Below are 21,215 nucleotides of genomic sequence, written 5' to 3'. Positions count from 1 at the left end.
TACAGATCGTGGCGGTCTGTGCACCATGGCCCCTGAATGCGCACAAACACGCAGAACCATGTTCCGGCTCCACGTGCTAATAAAACACATCTGTAATGAGTTTCTGTACAGCACCAGTGAAACGTCTTCATTCCAGTCACTCGATGAAATCCCTTCGACGAGTTGCACGCAGGCCGAGTGGTACGGAGACGGAGTGGCACGCAGACGGAGGGGCACGCAGTCTGAGTGGGACATAGATGGAGTGGCACGTAGACTGAGTGGGACATAGATGGAGTGGCACGTAGACTGAGTGACATGCAGGCTGAGTGACACGCAGTCTGAGTGGGACATAGATGGAGTGGCACGTAGACTGAGTGGGACATAGATGGAGTGGCACGTAGACTGAGTGACATGCAGGCTGAGTGACACGCAGTCTGAGTGGGACATAGATGGAGTGGCACGTAGACTGAGTGGGACATAGATGGAGTGGCACGTAGACTGAGCGACATGCAGGCTGAGTGACACGCAGTCTGAGTGGGACATAGATGGAGTGGCACGTAGACTGAGTGGGACATAGATGGAGTGGCACGTAGACTGAGTGACATGCAGGCTGAGTGACACGCAGTCTGGCATATCGACGTAGTGGCACGCAGTCTGAGTAGCACAGACGGAGTGGCACGTAGGCTCAGTGGCACGCAGACAGAGTGGGACATAGACGGAGTGGCACGCAGACGGAGTGGCACGCATTAGGCACTGAGCACAGTTGTAACATGGTGCCAAGTTTCGGGCCCATTGCTAAACGTTAACTTTGCTTTCAAATATGTACAACAAGGCGCTTCCAGATAAATACGAATTCAACAAGACAACACTTGTGTCGGATACTAAAGCTGTGGGCAAGCAGCGGCCCAGAAAACCCCATTGCTGCCAGGCCCAGGGTAGGGTGGTAACGATACCGCCCCCAGCTTGATGAATTCCCATGGTCAGGGTTAATGAGTCAATTCAGCAATTGATTCCTGCCCACATTGCTTGTGGAATGTATAGCGGCGCCATCAACTAACGATATACTCTGCGTATGAATTGAGAATATAAGATGACTACTTGTGCAAATAGGTACATTTGGTATGGGCAGTGGTCATATTTAATGAACTGCCGTTGCTCCTCGAGGCGAAATTGATGGGAACATTGATCCTGCTGCAATTTCTGTAGTAAGGGGAACAGAAATGCGTATGGTGGTAAGAATTGTTTTTTTTTATCTCTACCGATGTACGTGAGTTTTGGGTTATAAAATAGGTTTTACCTTTTCTGTCAATAAAACAGGTGTCGGGATGTTAACACACCAAACTGAAACCTTTTGCAAGGAATTATGTCTGCATTAACCACAGATACTTGTGGTGAACATGCAAAAAAAACCATGCCCTGATATATGCATTGTATTTGAAACTGATTGATCCACACCAGAGACAGCTTTCTTTAGCGCCTAGTCTCACACAGTGTTAGACCAGAGGACGCCAAAAGGCGACCAGCACGAAGACAATGCCACTTTCAGGACATTGAGAGCTCGGGGCGAGCAGCTACATCATGGGACCTCCCTTGCCAGTATCAAAATATAAGAATATATTTTACCCTTTTTTATCAATAAAACAGCTGTGTTAAGATAGTAATGCACAAAACTGAAACCTTCTGCAGGGAATTATGTCTGCATTAACCACAGATACTTGTGGTGAACATGCAAACAAAAACACATGCTCTGATTCTATATGTGTAGTGGGTAAGCAGGGAGAGCGAGACTTGCTGAAGGCGACACGTTTATTATAACTAAGGGCACAACACTAAGGGGTAACGGCCCCTTACACCCTATACCTCAAGTGAAAATGTAAACCACACAGCGAGGGAACACACAGAGGAACATCACACACAGAGTGACATCACACACAGCACACAGAGGGACATCACACACAGAGGGACATCACACACAGAGGAACATCACACACAGAGGGACATCACACACAGGGACATCACACAGCACACATGGACATCACACACAGAGGGACATCACACACAGAGGGACATCACACACAGGGACATCACACACAGCACACATATGGACATCACACACAGAGGGACATCACACACACAGGGACATCACACAGCACACATATGGACATCACACACAGAGGGACATCACACACAGAGGGGTGTTTTGGGCAGTACAAAGTTCGCGTCTCACATCTTGCTGCATTTGCCTCCGTGCAGTTTGCCGTTCTCTGTGTGCCATGTCCCTCTGTGTGTGATGTCTATGTTTGATGTCTGTGTGCGATGTCCCTCTGTGTGTGATGTCTGTGTGTAATGTCCCTCTGTGTGCGGTGTCTGTGTGCGATGTCCCTCTGTATGTGATGTCTGTGTGCGATGTGTGCTCTGTGTATGTGATGTCTCTCTGTGTGCTCTCTGTGTGATGTCTGTGTGCTCTGTGTGTGATGTCTCTCTGTGTGCTCTGTGTGTGATGTCTCTCTGTGTGCTCTGTGTGTGATGTCTCTCTGTGTGCTCTGTGTGTGATGTCTTTCTGTGTGCTCTTGTGTGTGATGTGTGTGATGTCTGTGTTTGATGTCCCTCTGTGTGTGATGTCTGTGTGTGATGTTTGTGTGCTCTGTGTGTGATGTCTCTCTGTGTGTGATGTCTGTGTGCTCTGTGTGTGATGTCTCTCTGTGTGCTCTGTGTGTGATGTCTCTCTGTGTGCTCTTGTGTGTGATGTCTGTGATGTCTGTGTGTGTGATGTCTCTGTGTGCTCTGTGTGTGATGTCTCTCTGTGTGCTCTGTGTGTGATGTCTGTGTGTGATGTCTGTGTGCTCTGTATGTGATGTCTGTGTGCTCTGTGTGTGATGTCTGTGTTTGATGTCCCTCTGTGTGTGATGTATGTGATGTCTGTGTGTGTGGTGTCTCTCTGTGTGCTCTGTGTGTGATGTCTCTCTGTGTGCTCTTGTGTGTGATTTCTGTGATGTCTGTGTGTGTGATGTCTCTCTGTGCTCTGTGTGTGATGTCTCTCTGTGTGCTCTGTATGTGATGTCTGTGTGCTCTGTGTGTGATGTCTCTGTGTGCTCTGTGTGTGATGTATCTCTGTGTGCTCTGTGTGTGATGTCTGTGTGTGATGTCTGTGTGCTCTGTATGTGATGTCTGTGTGCTCTGTGTGTGATGTCTGTGTTTGATGTCCCTCTGTGTGTGATGTATGTGATGTCTGTGTGTGTGGTGTCTCTCTGTGTGCTCTGTGTGTGATGTCTCTCTGTGTGCTCTTGTGTGTGATGTCTGTGATGTCTGTGTTTGATGTCCCTCTGTATGTGATGTCTGTGTGTGATGTCTGTGATGTCTGTGTTTGATGTCCCTCTGTGTGTTCCCTCGCTGTGTGGTTTACGACACTTCCACCTGAGGACGAGCGCTTGTGTTGCATTCGAAACGTCGTGATCTATTTTAATTTGATTTAATTTCTACATACGTGACTTTACCGAAAGAACCAATGAGTATAGTAATTCATGCAGTCACGGAAGCATCAATCCTAGATTAATATCACTCCATATGCATTGTTTTTCAAACTGATTGGTCCACACCAGAGAGAGCTTTCTTTAGTCTCACACAGGGTTAGACCAGAGGACGCTCAAAGACGAACAGCGCAAAGACAATGGCTTGTTTAGTCAACTGCATCGCTACACATCGGGAGGCAAACAGAACACCGCGATAAAACCCACGGCAACATTGGGGGAGGAAGGGGAGAGGGGTGGTTAACCCTCAACCTCCCAACGATTTCCCGAGCTCTGCGTTCCTACATGGGGATGTGTGTCGAACTCCCGCATTGTGGGCGAGCGACCAGTAGCAGCTACTACACGTGTAGCTACTATATATAGTAGTAGCTACTACATATATGTAGTAGCTACAGATTCTACGGGGCCCGCACTTTCAAGGGCCCCGCGCTAAATGCTTTCAAGCTATCAATTCCGGTTCAGTGACTCTGCACTTGCTCTATTACTATAGTACTATACCGCCTTCGACTGTTACGAACGACTGGGTGTTTAAGGTTAGCGATTTGTCGCATTATCCGGCTGTTTAGCCAATGAAAAAATACAATGACCTTACTGTGCAAGTAAAAAATGTCCGTGTTTTAATATTCACGTGTTGTTGTCTATTAATTTATGGCTCCTTTATAACAACAACAGACGCGACAGGCCCCGCCCCCACTTCACGCGTCACTGCCGCGTGGGGGCGGGGCGCCCAGACGGAGGGAAAACCTCGCGCCTGGCAACGGGGGACGGCCCCGCCCCCCCCCGCCTCGTCGCCATGGAGACGCCGAGGACGCGGACGAGGCGACTTGGTGAGGCGACTCGGCCGGGGAGGACGACCGCCGGTCAACCAGGTTGTGGTGTCCACCCACTATGAGTGTCCACCTGTGTGTGTGTCCATCTCCTGTGTGTCCACCCCCCTGTGAGTGTCCACCTGTGAGTGTCCACCCCCTGTGAGTGTCCACCCCCTGTGAGTGTCCACCCCCTGTGAGTGTCCACCCCCTGTGAGTGTCCACCTCCTGTGTGTGTCCACCCCCTGTGAGTGTCCACCCCATGTGAGTGTCCACCTCCTGTGGGTGTCCACCTCCTGTGTGTGTCCACCCCCTGTGTGTCCACCTCCTGTGTGTGTCCACCCCCTGTGAGTGTCCACCTCCTGTGTGTCCACCCCCTGTGAGTGTCCACCCCCTGTGAGTGTTCACCCCCTGTGTGTCCACCTCCTGTGAGTGTACACCTCCTGTGTGTGTCCACCTCCTGTGAGTGTCCACCCCCTGTGAGTGTCCACCCCCTGTGTGTGTCCACCTCCTGTGAGTGTCCACCCCCTGTGAGTGTCGACCCCCTGTGTGTGTCCACCCCCTATGAGTGTCCACCCCCTGTGTGTGTCCACCTCCTGTGAGTGTCCAACCCCTGTGTGTCCACCTCCTGTGAGTGTCCACCTCCTGTGAGTGTCCACCCCCTGTGAGTGTCGACCCCCTGTGTGTGTCCACCCCCTATGAGTGTCCACGCCCTGTGTGTGTCCACCCCCTGTGAGTGTCGACCCCCTGTGTGTGTCCACCCCCTATGAGTGTCCACCCCCTGTGAGTGTGTCTGTGTGCACCGCACACCATTTGTGCATCTGCAAGTCATCTCAGTCTAGTCAACAACCCATGGTATACCACCAGGGCCTGTTCCGTGACCTCCTGGCAGCGAGCCTTCGACACTTCACGTGGCCTCAATGTGCACCTGGCCTGGCACAGGCGCCGCGGTGACGTCACCGTCACTTAGCGGTGTACGGCCGGTATCCTCCACGTGGGTGTGTGTCCACCAACCACAACCACTAACACTGTGTACGTGTTTCAGCCACACTTGTATCGTCAACCAAGTGTTTGTTTGAATGATCCGTTCACATATGAGTAAGTCACGGATCTCATACAAGCTAAGCATGTGAGGGTCTGGTTAGTGTGTGGTTACTAACAGGGCTTCCCGGATGTTGTAGATGCGGGGCAGTAAAGGTGGCCAGGAAATGGTGGTGCTGATTTATTGTGGATAGTGTCCCGCATGCCTCCCGTACATTAACCACGCTTGTTCCCCGAGATTGAGATTCGTTTCCAGCCACTGGTTCGTGTCGTGCACCAGCCCAGACCGGATGTTCTCACTTGTCGGTACCACCTGAGGTCACATGACGAGAGTGGTCTCAATGTCTTTATGTGAACAGCAGTAGTGAGTGAATGGTGCGAGAACCATGTGGAATTAGTGAGCGGGCAAGTCATTCACTCGTACTCGCCGAATAAATACATCGGTATGACTAAAGTCTTGCTACTTTAGGTGGTAGCAATTCCAGCTCTGTCCCTTGGACGAATAGCTAATACTTGTGCATTGAATGTACATGTTAATGGGTGCTGCGGTGGCGAGGTGTTAACTACCTCGCCTGGTATGGAGGAAAGCGTGGCTTCAATCCCGACGCTGAATGCTGCTGTATATTTGGAGTTTCCATGTTCTCCCCGTGGGCGCGTGGTTTTTTCTCGGGGTTCTCCACTCTTTCCCTCCACGCTGAGGAACATGCATTTAGAGTATTTGGCTGGTATAAATTTCCACGTGATGATAAGCCACTTTGTTGAGCTATCATTTGTGGCCAGGCCACTTTAAAATAACTATACAGCTCAGTGGGCCTTACCTGGTAAAATAAAAAAGAGTTTGCTTGAGTAATACAAAAAAGTGTTTCATTGTACCCTTTGTGTTTCTCTGCAGGTTAGAAACAGAAGCGGAAACGTGGTAGTGTCTGGGTGCCGCCTATCAGGCCGGCCTGACACAACGAGTGGAGATGGAGATTGTGTACGTGTACACCAAGAAGCGCAATGAGTTTGGACGCCAATGCAACTTCTCTGACCGCCCGGCCGAGCTGCACGTTGACATATTGCCCGATCCGAGCCTGGCCGCCGACTACATTTCTCGCAACCCGTGTGACATCGGAGTGCAGTGCGTACAGGAGATGTCCGAGCACGAGGTAGGTGCAGCCGTTCGCGTCTCACAAGTGCCGCTCGGCTGCGTTGCCCTGCTGTAGTCCTTCCCAGCTGCTGTGCAGCCGCGGCAAGGCCCCAGGTGTGCCACGCCATTTTCTGAATTCGAGGACAGGCCTCCCCTCGCCATTGGTCACCTATGCAGCTCCGATAGCACGATTGGCTATGTACGGTGCGAAAGAAGTTCAACATACATAATGTATGTACGCATGCACAGTGTGGCACACGACCGTCAACTCCCAGCCCTCTCAACCCCCTCTTAGCTACAACGCATTCCTACCCACCCAGGCCCACATGGTGTGCCGTACAGGACGAGCAAGCTCGAAAGTGAGTAATGTAGAATGAAATAATTTGAGAAGCACGGGCCTACTGTATGGGGCATAATGACAAGTATTTTAACTTCGATTATAGATAGAATTGTGGTTTTCTTGCGATTGTCATTGTAAAATTGTTGTCACTTTCCATCTCATTTCATCTCACAGGTGAACACGGAACGCTTTGACACAGAAAGTAAAGGTGTAAACCATGTGGAAGGTGGCTGGCCAAAAGATGTCAATCCGCAGGAAGCAGAGCAGACCATTCGCTACCGCAAGAAAGTGGAGAAGGATGAAAATTACGTGAACATCATCACACACTTGGGCACTGTAAGCGTTGCATGCCAGCGAAAGATGCTGCACTCACTTGGCACGATGGTTGTGGAACGTTGCAATTTCTTGTCACGAGTGTGTAAAATTATGGTGCTTTTAACACAATAAATAAACCAAATCTGATGATTTGTTTAAAGGTTTAGATGACCTACTTTGTTGTGTTACTTTGTATATTTTGGGTTTCATTGTTATTTATTATCACATATGTAGACAATCGGAAATGGATCGTTATGTCCAGTATCAGACCCACAAAGGAAAAGGGATATTGCTGATTTGTATTGTTCATTTACATGACCATGACATTGTTAAGTCAGTCTTTGAATCACTTGACAATCTGTAGCCTTCCCTAGGATTATGCAAGTAATGAGTTAATACAAGCAAATAGCTGGCATGCTTCCAGAACACAATTTACTTTGCCAAGGGCTGCGTGCACACATAGGGTAATTAGTGCAACCTTGTCTTTTTGCGTTGTTCACCCGTAGATGATGGAGCACTGTGTGAAGCAGAATAATGCCATCAATATCTACCAGGAGTACTTTGAGGCTGAGTCTGTGGAGGTGGAGGAGGAGCAGCCTTCTGCTAAAACAATCAACGTTTTTCAGTGGGTATCCAGATTTTTCTGATCTCTTGCTGTCTTCACATTGACCTTCTGCTTTTGGGCAGTACTTCTCATGCATAATTATCTAATTGAAGGAAAATTCTCCGATTAGCGCAGTTGGCTGCGTACGACGCGAAATAAGTTCAACATACATACACCCTGTCTCTGTTGACATTGCCGAAGATTGTTGCCACAGATGTAAATGTTGTGCTTTCTTTTTTTCTGGAAGAGATCCAAATGAGCTGAAACGAACAGCCACACACCTGTCATGGCACCCCGATGCAGGACGTAAGCTGGCAGTGGCTTACTCCTGTCTGGAATTCCAAGGGGCCACGTCGGGCACAAGCTCCGACTCCTACATTTGGGACATAGGCGAGTGGCAAGCTGCAGAAAACTGCTACCACCACCACCACCACATACATCACATACATACTTGGCTCTTTACATGTTATTACAGTAGTCACCATACACAATACTTTTGTAACTTAATTGGAATTGTGCTATAATTGGTCTGCAACGAATCTGCCTGAGCCAACTCACTTTGCAGAAAATACTTCACGTTGATTTATATTGGTGCAATATCTTCAATTTCCCCTGCGACAACACAGTGGTTTGGTTCTAATTTCTATTTGCTTCACTGCTGAAACTTTATTTCATATTTTTTTTTCCATTTTGGTGACTTGGATCACTCTTGCAATCGAGACTCATCATCATCCCTTGAGTTTTCACCTGGTTATACAAAATAACTTTAAACTTAACTAGGATTGCACAATCCGTAAAGCTGTCACCCCAACTGTTGGGAGAGAACCACCTCAGGACCCAATCAAAACCATCACCTTGCCATACATAGCAGGGATCACTAAAATATTTCCAAAATCATGAGCAAATACAAGATCCAGGTCCGATTTAACACAGTACATAAAATTCGTGATCTGATCCCATCTGTGAAGGATGTGATCCCTGACATGCAATACCCCGGCGTCTACAAACTCAACTGTGCCTGCGGCAGTAGTTACATTGGGGGAACTAAGCGAAATGTCTCAGACCGTGTTCGTGAACACAAGGTGGATCTGAAACACGGTAGGACCAACACCTCTGCCGTGGCTGATCATTGTTTTAACGCTGTGGGCACACATGAAATAGATTTCTCCAAGACGAAGGTACTATGCAAACCCACTGGCAATCAACAAAGATTTGTTCATGAAGCCATCCAGATATATAAATACAGACAATTTCAACTGAGAAGATGGGTACAAACTGAGCAATCATTGGAATGACGTTATTTTACCAGGTAAAGTCATCACTGGCTGTGATGCTTCCATCCTACCTGCCTATGTTAGCAGGTTTTTCCGACTCTCTGAGTTACATTACCTTGTTTAATGTCTTCACATTAACAGGCTAAATGTCTCACTAACATAGCTGCTGCTCCCTTTTCCTCGATGCGGTGGTGGCGCTCGTTGTTTAATAGGCTGAATGTCTCTCATTAACACAGCCGCTGCTGCGGGAGCCGTCTCACATTGACATGCTAATCTCTCATCTCGAGCACTACAATGGCTTCTTTAGCACCGTAGTCGTGGAGTTACATTAACACATTGACATGCTCATCTCAAGTAGCATAATAGCCGAGGTATATCTAGCTCTGCGATCTTACATTTACTGCAAATTCCATCTCTAGCCCCGCCCACTTACCCTTGGGTTGTACCCATCTCAAACCTATATAACCTTTGGCTGCAGTAGCTCTCTCGCTACATTTCTTCTTGCCTCAGCAGTCCGCCTGCTGTATTTTTTCACCTGAAGACGATTGCATGCGTTGCGATCGAAACGTCGTGATTTTTTTTTTCTACGTGACTTTACCGAAAGACCCAAAGAGTATGAATTCCTGCAGTCACGAAAGCTTTGAGTCAAGATTTAACGAGGGAAATTGGGGCTGCCGGCTAATCATGTGGTGGCTGCCTTCCTGCATGTCTGTGGTAGCTCTTTGCATCTCTGAGTGTTCTCTCTACGAGAGTGAACTTATTCTGTGCGCGTCACAAGTTTAAATTATTATTATTATCATTGAAACATGTTCCAATCATGTCTCATGTTAGGTAACGATGCTTGTTTTCTCTGCGCTCAGAAACCCCCAATAAGCCGGAACTCACTCTGAAGCCAGCATCTCCCCTCGTGTGCCTGGAGTACAACCCGAAGGACTCACACATCCTCGTGGCTGGCTCATACAATGGCCAGATTGGTTCGTACATAGCAACCGCGCGTGTATGATTACGCGGGCCCTTTAACGTGTATTTGCCATCAGTTCATACAGCACAGTTCGGCGTGTCTTTGTGTTGTGTGTCTCTTTCTACATGTGGTTCTGCCTATGCTGTTTCCGTGTGTCTTTGTGTTGTGTGTCTCTTTCTGCTTGTGGGTCTGCCTATGCTGTTTCCGTGTGTCTTTGTGTTGTGTGTCTCTTTCTGCTTGTGGGTCTGCCTATGCTGTTTCCGTGTGTCTTTGTGTTGCGTCTCTTTCTACATGTGGGTCTGCCTATGCTGTTTCCGTGTGTCTTTGTGTTGTGTGTCTCTTTCTGCTTGTGGGTCTGCCTATGCTGTTTCCGTGTGTCTTTGTGTTGTGTGTCTCTTTCTGCTTGTGGGTCTGCCTATGCTGTTTCCGTGTGTCTTTGTGTTGCGTCTCTTTCTACATGTGGGTCTGCCTATGCTGTTTCCGTGTCTGTGTTTTATCACACTTTACTTCTAATTCAGCAATCTTTGGAAAAACGTTAATCAACCAGGCTATGCGTTAACTGTGTGTTAACCGACCCTCTGTGGTGCATTGCGTTACACTTCTTAATTTTACTAAATTTGCTTTCTCAAACTTTCGATTTTCTTGCTCTAAACCATCGTCCCTCCTTCGGCCACTGTGGTCCGGAATTCCACACTGCTCCCTCATTGTCCCCTCGTGCGTCAGCTGGTCCCACCTCCCCAGTCCTCTCTCTGCCCCGGCCCCTCCCCCCCCTCTCTATTTAAGGCCTCGGCACAGATTCGTTGTCCTTCTGTTCGTCTTGGTGTGTGTCACGCCCGGTGTGTCTTTGTGTGTGTCTCTCTCTGCATGCGTGTCTGCCTGTGTTGTTCCCGTGTCTGTGTTTTATCATTCATCCTTACCTGATGATGGTTGTTTGTGTTACAACCGAAACGTCGTATTTTATTATTATTTAAATATATTTTCTACGTGACTTTACCGAAAGAACTAAAGAGTAATTCCTGAAGTCACGAAAGCTTCGAATCTAGTTTAAATCTATTTGTGTTCCGGCGTGCGTACATTCTCTGTTGTGATGGGAATTCTCATCACAGATTTGATGCAGATAGAATGTTAGCCGATTATATAGAGACAAAGATCCCCAGTACAGCCTTAACGGATTGTAGGGGCAAGTGCTGTTAGCTAGCACCTATTAAGGACGGCACGGCACACAAGGGGTGTCGCAGCACCACATCCAGCTGCCTCTGTCTCCCTAGTGGTGATGTTTACACATTCTACCAGGTACTCATTTGACGCTGAATCGACCTAGGGGAGGCACAGGATTGGTTCAGAAGATAATCGTCACTGTTGTTGGTCATGAGCAGCAATAGCATTCGGGTCTCCGTGTTCGTAGCGCAGTACGGTAACCACTTCACTACCGTTCCCCAATCCCACTGATTCCACAGGGCACCATGACATCATAACTGCAGGTTATGTCGTCTAAGTGTCTGCTATTATTGGAGGCTGCCCATGTGTATAAAATGTTTACTATCAGCCAGACAATTGTGTGGAATGCCATAGATGCTATGAAAGTAGAGTCAGACGTGACTTTAAATTCATGTATTAAAGGCTGACGATGAGCACAATTGAAGTCGAAGCTCCTCACCGTGAAGGTAGAGGATTTGCCGGCACGCTTGACTCCTGCTGTGCTGTGGTTATCACCGCATGTGCAGTCTCCTGCTGGGGTTATGCTGTCCCTGTCCATTGCACTGATTTCATATGAAAAGTGTTGGCAACCAATCACCGACAGTCGCAGGTATTGTGTGGCTGGACACGCGTGCCTTCTGACCTGGAGGCCAATCACATAAAGCCACTGATATCACATGGTAGTCAAAGTTTAACATCAGTCATCATCGAAGAGCCACTATTCCTCGGAAATATAAGCCTACATTAATATTACTTTCAACAGTCACAGAATGTCTTAATAAAAATAAAAACCACGTTCCTTGTCACGTCTGTAGCCTATTGGGACACACGCAAGGGCTGTCAGCCCGTGGAGACCACGGCCATCGAGCACAGCCACCGGGACCCCGTCTACAAGGTCATCTGGCAGCAGTCCAAGACCGGCACCGAGTTCTTCTCGTGCTCCACCGACGGGCAGGTGTGTTGCACGGTTCGCTCCTCGCCGGTGGTCAGTGAAGGCTAACGGTGGACAGTAATACTGCACTTGGAAGTGTTCTTGGTTATTCCTCATACTGATGAATTGCATAGAGCAGAAACTGGAACCACGTGAGATGCAAACACTTTGGTGATACTAACTTCTTTGTACAGCCAGTGGAAGTGAATCGTGATCACATGTGCTTGTAGACCTTGCAGGAAACACAATCCAGTGGTGGACGATCATGTCATAATCACAAATTCAACGTACCATCTAGAACAGTGGGTCCTAAGCTGCGGTCCACTGGCCACTGGTGGTAAATCGGCGGAACTGTTGCACATCTGGTTTTTGTGTCACAAAACACCACGTTTTTACTGCACGGTGACTCGCAGAAGTTTTTGGAGGGTTTACAGTTGGGCCCGCGGGTGCACAATGGTTGGGAACACTGCTCTAGACCCATTGAGTGAGGATAAATACTCAACCCCCATCCCCAGCATTCCCCTGGTTAGTGTAGTTATTTATTATTAAGTAATATGATGCTTGTTTACCCAGGAAAGTCTCAATACTCTTTTTCAGGAGGGTCCTTCCAAGTTTCAACAGGAGGGGGCGATGTTGCTGCTACATGTTATCCCAATTGAGTAATTTGCAGATAATTTCTCATCCTTGGGATGTGTTCGCCAATACCAGTAGCATTGCGCGCGTGGGTGTGTTTAGCTATGGTAGTAAACTAAGAACCCAGAGGAAACCCCATGCATAACAGGGAGAGAGTTGGGAATCAAACCCAGGATGAGGCACAAGTGTTACCACTTTGCCACCCTGCCCTTGAGCTAAGAGTCCCCTGTGTTAATAAGATATAGTCATATATTAGCCGGGCACACGCCTGTAATCCAGCAGCAGCACTGTGGAGGCGACATGAGTTGCATAGGCTTGGCGCGCGGGCGGGTGGGCGGTTGTCCAGGGTGGAGGGTGAGATGTCTGGGCGTCCGTGTGGCAGGTGCTGTGGTGGGACGTGCGCAGGATGACGGAGCCCATGGAACGCCTCGCGCTCGACCCTGCCAAGAAAGGGGATTTAGACAACGCAATGGGAGCCACCTGTCTGGAGTTTGAGCCCACCATGGTACATCAGACTGACTGAATATAATAACCATTACTATTATAATTGTAAGTGTTTTTTCTTAATATTAAATCATGTCTTCACACTCGCAGGTGCGTATTTAATGAATGGTTGAATTATTGTTGCCTTGAGACTAGTTAATGGATCTCCTTATTGTGAAGGTAACAAGCCTCCCACATATTTGGCTCCCAGAGACTTATGGCAGCAGCGAACACGAACGACTGCACTGATGAGTCCTCAAAAAATACAAAATAGCCATGCGTTCAGTTCTTTTTGAGCTGGTGGTCTAGACAAGGCTGAGAGGTGTATACATGCAGTGCACATATTTTACGTGTTTTAACATCTATGGATTGAATAGTTTGATACTGCAGTACTAATAGGATGTAAATCTCTCTAAACTTTAAGCAGTGCGACCGGTGCTTACGTGCACCAATGCTGTGTCGGGTTCATTAGGGCGTAATCAGTCGGCAAGCAGAGTTTCATTTGCTGGAGTGAGCTGGTGCAGCGTCATCGCAGCGTCCATGTATGTCGTTCCGTGTCTCGGCTTTTTATGAGGCAGTAAATAGTTTAAAGGGTAAATATTTAGGGCTTCAAACACACTTTTGGTTTATGAGTGAAACTAGTGACTTGTGTAGTGTTGTCGACAGTGTGCAGTGTATAGTATCGGGACAAATGTATATCGTATAGCGGAACATCATTATCATCATCAGCCATGGTTGATCCATAGCTGGATGAAAGCATGTCCATGCTGTCACCATACCTCATGTTTCTGTGATGCCCCAATCCATCTCGCTCCTGCCAATGAGTTGATTTCATCGGCCCATCTCTTTGCTTGTTGTCATCTCGGGCCTGTTCTCTCCATTTGCTGCTATTCCTTCATGAGTCGCATCCACCGGCCATTGTCCCATCTAGCGCTGTGTCCCACAGAGACCCACTTACAGTCAATACCATCGATGTCTTACAACTGCATTTGTTCTCTCATCCACATGCTCATACCTCTGACTTCCAATGTAATTCCGACTATGCACCTCTCCATGCTTCTCTGAGCACTTGGCAGATTCTTCTGATCTATCTGCCATCACAGGTAATATGCACTGATTTAAAACTTTCATCTTTGCCAAACCAATATGTTACTTTTCACGATCAAATTCAGTTTTCTAAAACTAGACCCAGTTTTACAAACGATGTATTCAACTCCAAATGGAAAGTAGAACACAGCACAACACCGTAATGGTTGATAATTGGTTCTTTACCCTTCTATCTGGCAACAAAACTGACACCTTTTTGTCGAGTGCAAAAGTCGGTGACCACCTGCAGACAGGAGGACAGCAGTTAGATCGGTGAGTTTGATGTTGGAGTGAGGATTGAGAGGGGTGAGCGTCCATCAGAGTTCTCGGCCAGCACAGCCGTGAAAGCAATGGACGCGTTTGTTCAAAGGTAAGCGCAGCATAAGATGGACATGAGGAACATTAGGCAGGAGAAGTTGCCAAAGTTGGCTCTCCCTGAAAATTCCCTTTGGAAAGAAAAGAACCGGAAAATATGACGTGTTAAAATTCAAAAAAAGGTCCTCGTCTTAAAGAACAGTAAATATCTTGACTTAAAGCTTTCGTGACTGCAGGAATTCATATTCTTTGGGTCTTTCGGTAAAGTCACATAGATACTACGCGACTTTACCGAAAGACCCAAAGAATAACAGTGAATATCTTACAATTTCACAGTGACATGCGCGTTTGATGTAATTGTCATTTTCCTACAATTTCTGGATGTTGCCAGCTGACAACATCTTGATGCAGTTGGCAGCGATCACTGGCGTCTGAGGAGGGAATCCTCCCGTATTAACCTGACACGCCGTGTCCCACGCAGCCCACCAAGTTCATGGTGGGGACAGAGCAGGGGATGGTGGTGTCCTGCAACCGCAAAGCCAAGACCCCGGCGGAGAAAATCGTGGGCACCTACAGCGGCCATCACGGTCCTGTCTACGCCCTGCAGCGACATCCGTTTTTTCCCAAAAACTTCCTGACCATTGGAGACTGGACCGCTCGCATCTGGTCAGAAGAAATCCGTGACTCGTCCATCATGTGGACAAAGTGAGTGCAAAGAACCCGTCACGTATTTACTGTTATATTCCGTTCCTTGCCATCTGGTGCTGTGGCTGGAGCACTTGGCTCACGATCGGTCTCAAAGTTCAGACTAGGTCTGCCATCTTTTCTACAGATGGCACCTAAACATATCCGCCAGTCAGCCTAGGTCTATCAAAACTATGCAGGTTATTGTAAAAATGAAATTCAACAAAATACCGGTAACCAGATCTCACTACAAATCAATTCCTGCCACTTGAACGCAGATCTCAATTTCCTGAACAGGTGGCAACTCGATTTAAAATTCGGGTAAAGGTCATTTCAGCGAGCCCCTGCGATGCTGTGCGTTAGTAGCCAAGTGGTGGTTCTCTGCAGGTACCACATGTCGTACCTGACCGACGGCTCTTGGAGTCCGGTGCGCCCGGCCGTCTTCTTTACCACCAAGATGGATGGCTCGCTCGACGTGTGGGACCTGCTGTTCAAGCAGAACAATGCGACTCTCACTCTGCAGGTAGTCGTAGTAACAATACGCGTTTTTATAACAGCGGCACTCATGCAAACTGCAAACACGTTAGATGCATATTCTATGGTTCTTTCGGTAAAGTCACGTAGATATAAAAAATAACAATAAAATAATAAAAATAAAGTGAATAAAAATATCACGACGTTTCGATCGCAATTCAAGCGGTCATCATCAGGAACAGGGAGGTTAGCCTCTGAGGGCAAGCTGTTTATAAAGGTTTAGAGATGGGTGGGGCAGCTAATGTTAATGTAGAATAAAGCTCGACACCGACAGTATGTCTACACCAATCAAAGAGCTGTTTATAAAGGTTTAGAGATGGGTGGGGCAGCTTATGTTAATGTCGGAGAAAGCTCTGACACCGGCAGTAGGTCTACACTAATCAAAGCATTGCACCTCGCTCCACACACCCACACTGCTGACGGTGGAGGATGACAAGAAAACACAAATCAAGTCATGACCAAAAGTGGTTGATGACATCTTTCGAATGATTGCTGAGTCTATAACCTTCCTCTCGGTTGAAATTGTCTCTGTGTCTGTATATATGGATGGCTTCATGAACGAATCTTTGTTGATAGCCAGTAGGCTTGCAAAGTTCCATCGTCTTAGAGAAATCAATTTCGTGTGAGCCAGCCGCATTAAAACAATGATCAGCCACGGCAGAAGTATTGGTCCTACCGTGTTTCAAATCTGCCTTATGCTCACGAACACGGTCCGAGACATGTCCCTTAGTTTCCCCAAAGAAACTGCTGCCGTTAAATGCATATAGATGAATATGTTTCCAGCCGATTAATGAGTGTTCATATGAATGGGAGGAAATCAGATAATTCAGGAAAACCCACAGTGTGCAAGGGGTAAACACTCTATCCCTTATAGGTTGAATGATGATATTAGTCCGCACTTTGCTGTGCCGCTTCTCCTGGTGAGCCAGGGTACAGCTCTTTCTCAACGGCCACCGGTAAGAAGGGGGTTTGACAACATCTGTGTGTGATCCACCAATCCCCACTGCTGCTGCTGCTGCCTCCGGAGCGCTGCCGGACTCCAGGCGGGCTGCCTCTGCTCCTTCAGCAGCTGGCGCCACCCGCATGCAGCGCCTCATGGTGCTTCACTCGCAGTGGGATGTGATACGCTCGTCCACGGTCACTGTGCCACATCACCGCCTGTCTGTGTTCACGGACATGCTCCCGTGACTGGGTTAACATTGGATAACGTACCCACGTGCCCAAAGAAGAACGTATTTAAGCAGTCCATGTTAATGGTATTTAACACGTACCAAAAACTTGGACATTGTCAAATAAAATGACAGAAATGGAAAGTGTGCAAAGAAGCATGGAAAGGTACATCCTTGGAATGGCATTGCCTGCGTTATGTGTCTAGGTGAGCGATGAGCCCCTGCACAGCCTGCGGATTCAGGACAATGGGCGGTTTTTGGCGTGTGGGTCCCAGAACGGCACAGCGACGCTCCTGGAGCTCTCCTCCGGTCTCTCGTCACTGCAGCGCAATGAGAAGGCTCTCATCACTGCAGTAAGTGAGGCCACATCCTCCGTTACAGTTTGGGGATACCCTTGACCTCCTTTCATTCGGAGCCGTCTTCACAGAAAAGTCACTTTAGTATTTGCGTGCGATTTACCTGAACTAATGGCATGTTACAAGGTCCGTCAAGATAAATAGATTGTCGCGGCCAATGCTGCTCAAGTTACAAGGCCTCCTTGCGTCAGATTCTGCAAAAGTTGCACAGCTGGCACCTCAGACATCTGCTCTTACAGTCTCCCACACTCTGGGTTTAGGTGGGGTCCTACAATGGATCGACCCCTACTGAATACAGATTTGTAGGGTACCACTGAAAAAAAAGCAGCCATTATTCTGTCGACAAAGTGTCATTTTTGAAAGGGGAAGTTTGAAGTAGAGCATAGGTGTTTAACGCCACCTTTTCCGCCTGCCTTCCAACGCCGAGATGTTCGAGCGGGAGACAAAGCGAGAGAAGATCCTGGAGGCGCGACACCGGGAGATGCGTTTGAAGGAGAGGGGCCGCTCGGAGCAGGGACGTGACGAGGAAGGGCGCGAGAGCCAGGCCGAGGAGTCTCGCCACGACCTGGTGGCGCGGGCCGAGCGCGACTTCTACCAGGCGATCGAGGAGGAGCGCAGCCGCCACGCGGCTAAGGAGAGCCGCCGGCACGGCGACGACGAGCAGGTACCGGCAAAGCCTCTGGCCTCCCCACCAGCCATGCTGCCGTGTTTGGCATGAAGGGCTCTTTTAGTGACGGCAGTGTTCCACGGTGGTAACGCTCGTGCCTGGCAGCAAGAAGCGCTCAGATTCGGTTACTGCTTCCAGTGCCTTTGTGCGTTGAGTTGTTGTGTTCTGAAACCGGACAACACACAGGAAACTCATGCAGAACAGGGGGAGAATGGTAAATCTCCACACAGAACGACGTCCGTGTCGGGAATTGAACCCAGGGACGTCTTACTGCGAGGGAGGAGTGTTACCACAGCGCCGCCGCTCTGCCGCCCATGTTTCTGTGTTAACGTTAGGATTCAAGTTATTATTTGGCAGGAGCCATTAACTTTTTGGCGAAAGAGTCTGTTGAATAACCCATGTGGAAATGCATATCAGCCTTCAAAAGTAGCTGCTTTGCACATGTGGATATGCAAATGTTGATATATAATTGTTAACCAGTAAAATATTAAATGTTAATGCTCTTGCTGGTATGGTGTGAACACAGTTACAGCAGCAATAACGTTTCAGCTTTTACTCTAATTATGACTGAACATTGATTGTGGCTTTTGTCAGTTTGATAACCTGGTCAGGTGGCCTAGCACTAGAAGCAGGCAGCTCGCAATGGGAGCGTGTAACTGGTCCAGCTTGCACTCTTTGAAAAAGTCAACAGTGGTGGTAGTATGGATAGATGCACCCCCACCAAAGGAAAGAAGTTCCACTACTGGGTCAGGGCTGAAACGAGCACCGCCGCGATTGTCATTTGAGCAGGAAATCACGTTGACTGTTATTTTTAAACTTACAAGTGTTCAAAAATCATAACCCCAGTAATGCCGTCCACTGCAGCGCAATTCATGGAAAACTTACAGATTGTTACTTGCCAGGGGCTTTTATTGATTTATTGTTTACGTAAACTCTTGGAATGAGAACATCCCAATGTTGTTTTTGTGCAGGAAAAGGGAGCTCTGGAGGAGGAGGAGTACGAAGGAAAAAAGGTAATGCTCGTCTTTTTTATTTTGATAATATTGATGGTGCCTGCAGTAGTTCGTGGCAAAATCTTCAAAGAGAAACAGCACAATAGGATTACGAGTGAAAGCTTTCGTGTGATGCCAGCTACTGGGCTGGCACCAGGAGGGGCAGGTTCCAGGTGGCCCTGCTGAGCAATCTAACGCCTGGCCTAATGATAGACACCACAAGAGAAAGAGCATCCAATATTCGCCGGGTGGTGGTGGTGGCTATGCATGCCTGGAAACCATAACTTTGGAAGTGAGCTTTGGTGGATCGCATGAGCCTAAAAGATGGAATATCATTTCATTTCCATGAATTTGTAATAATAAAACATTCTCTCATACACGGTTTTATACACGTATCATGAACATAGAATGGAATTTCATTAGAATGTTTCATTATGCACCTAGTGTTGTGTAATATGTATTATACTGGCGTTTTGGATAATAATAATAATAGGAACTAAATGAATCGGAGATGGACACATTAGCATTTTTGTATTTGTTCAATGCGTGTCTCGCGTACGCGTGTGACTTTGCCGCTGGACGCAGTGCGAGTGAAGCCGCCGCCGTCTGTCTGCAGGATTAGCCAGGAACTGGCTGCACCGAGCGTGGAGCCACGATCGGCAGCGCGAGACGCGGGCTCTGCACCACCGGTCTCATCGACGGGGATAGCCTCGTGCACTCCATCCTGGAGTTTATAGCGGCTGTTCGAGTTTCAACTTGGTAATACGCAAGACATACTATGGGAATGAAGCCTGTACTATGTCTTCTAAGACAAGTGTGTCTATGTTCGAGTTGTACTATGTAAGCCAAGTTTGCCTATGTTCAGGCTGCTTTCATTCAACTCGGCTTCTTTTGCACTCTACTGTCTTTATCCATTCATGTCGATTCACCTTGTGCCTCTTTTGGCTGTTTTTTCATTAAAGTGATCGCCTGCTTAAAATAGGCATTGCTCATCTCCTGTTACAACCCTAAGCCAGTGGTGGAAATTCCACGTTCCCATGGCAGAGGTGACTCCCTCCATTGTACAACCACTGTTGACATCACCACAAAGGGGTCATTCATTTTGAGTGACCCTGAAGGGATGATGGGCCGAGTTATCCCCCAGCCAGACTGAAATTGGAAGCAGCTCAACCAACCACTGACCCCACTGCTGGGTCACCTGGCATGGATATTTCCCTTCGGGTTCATTATATTCCAGTTCACTCTTTTGTCTCCTGTATTATCTGCTGTCCATTTGATGATTCCTGTCTGATGTATTATAGCAGTTCTGCAAATAAACACAGAATAAAAATTGCACGTGCCTTACAGAATGAATTTAATTTGTTTGGTTTATTTTACAACGACTGTGTTATTAATATTTGAGTTCTTTTGAGTTAGAGCGCGTAAATATATAAATGTGTTGTTAAAACCCGCCACCACCCGACACGGCCAACTAGTAAGGGTTGTCATGTAAACAGAACACTAGTACAGCACACCGGTGTGTTGGAGAGCCAAGCCACAACATTTGCAATCTGACTACGTTTCGCCAGTAATTACAACCAGCTTCATCAGGCGACAGCCAGATTTGTGAAGTCTAACTGTTTCATTCCTTATATAGAGGTGTAGATGTGGTGACCACACTGCGCTCTTACGCAAAGTTGGGGGGGGGGGGTTAATGAGTCAACGTACATTATGCATGTGCATTATACGAGCCCTTTGATCTTGTCCTTCCTGTCCAATGTGTGTATTAAAATAGCGTACCAATGGTAATCCCTATTGAAGTATGGTGCCCTTTATAGGCACGCATTTAAACAATGTGTAGTGAGTCCAACTGAAAAGTCAACAGTGGACAAACACTATTTATTTCACTAACTCAACATAACAACAGGACCCTGCGGGGTGGGCTGGTAGGAACGAATAACCAAAGAATATAAACATAATGTATTATTACACTTGTTTAGCCAGGAAAGCCCCACTGAGTCAAAAGGTTTTTCTAGGGTCCTGCCAAGTGTTTGCAGTAGGGGGCGATGTTGCTACACCTAATGGGACGATCCGAAGGGAGATTTTGAGGCCTAGTTCTAGGCTTTAGGCCTAGCTGTAGGCTTTAGGGCGCTGTGAGTTAATTTTTAATTTAAATGTTTTAATTATTAATGTATAATTTAAATGTTTTAATT

The 21,215-nt window shown here is 47.6% G+C and overlaps 1 protein-coding gene across 4 annotated transcripts; it reads left to right on the top strand.

Moving 5' to 3' along the window:
• The first annotated feature begins 4,225 nt into the window (after window positions 1-4,225).
• On the top strand, window positions 4,226-20,356 carry LOC133342827 (dynein axonemal intermediate chain 2-like). 4 transcript variants are annotated; one of them, XM_061552132.1, is made up of 14 exons: window positions 4,226-4,375; window positions 6,246-6,501; window positions 6,997-7,158; window positions 7,644-7,762; window positions 7,989-8,131; window positions 9,876-9,989; window positions 11,989-12,128; window positions 13,120-13,242; window positions 15,103-15,326; window positions 15,693-15,828; window positions 17,215-17,361; window positions 17,792-18,028; window positions 19,003-19,044; window positions 19,640-19,777. In XM_061552132.1, the coding sequence occupies exons 2-14, from the start codon at window positions 6,319-6,321 to the stop codon at window positions 19,643-19,645; spliced, it is 1,776 nt and encodes a 591-aa protein (XP_061408116.1). In that variant the 5' UTR covers window positions 4,226-4,375; window positions 6,246-6,318; the 3' UTR covers window positions 19,646-19,777. The 4 variants fall into 4 exon arrangements, with proteins under 4 accessions (XP_061408116.1, XP_061408115.1, XP_061408113.1 ...); XM_061552131.1 differs by having other exon boundaries at window positions 19,609-19,746; XM_061552129.1 differs by having other exon boundaries at window positions 4,275-4,378; window positions 19,003-19,043; window positions 19,607-20,356.
• Window positions 20,357-21,215: the final 859 nt, after the last annotated feature.

This window comes from Lethenteron reissneri, chromosome 16 (assembly GCF_015708825.2).
Source record: "Lethenteron reissneri isolate LAM-NWPU_2019-01 chromosome 16, ASM1570882v1, whole genome shotgun sequence".
NCBI lineage: Eukaryota > Metazoa > Chordata > Hyperoartia > Petromyzontiformes > Petromyzontidae > Lethenteron > Lethenteron reissneri.
This window is presented reverse-complemented; position numbering and strand designations above follow the sequence as displayed.

What these genes read in the sequence shown, in the direction of transcription:
- LOC133342827 (XM_061552129.1), top strand. Translation starts at nt 6,319, where the DNA reads ATGGAGATTGTGTACGTGTACACCAAGAAGCGCAATGAGTTTGGACGC. An exon ending in AGGAGATGTCCGAGCACGAG is followed by an intron (nt 6,502 to 6,996) that starts GTAGGTGCAGCC and finishes TTCATCTCACAG; the next exon opens with GTGAACACGGAACGCTTTGA. An exon ending in GAGGAGTACGAAGGAAAAAA is followed by an intron (nt 19,044 to 19,606) that starts GGTAATGCTCGT and finishes GCCGCTGGACGC; the next exon opens with AGTGCGAGTGAAGCCGCCGC.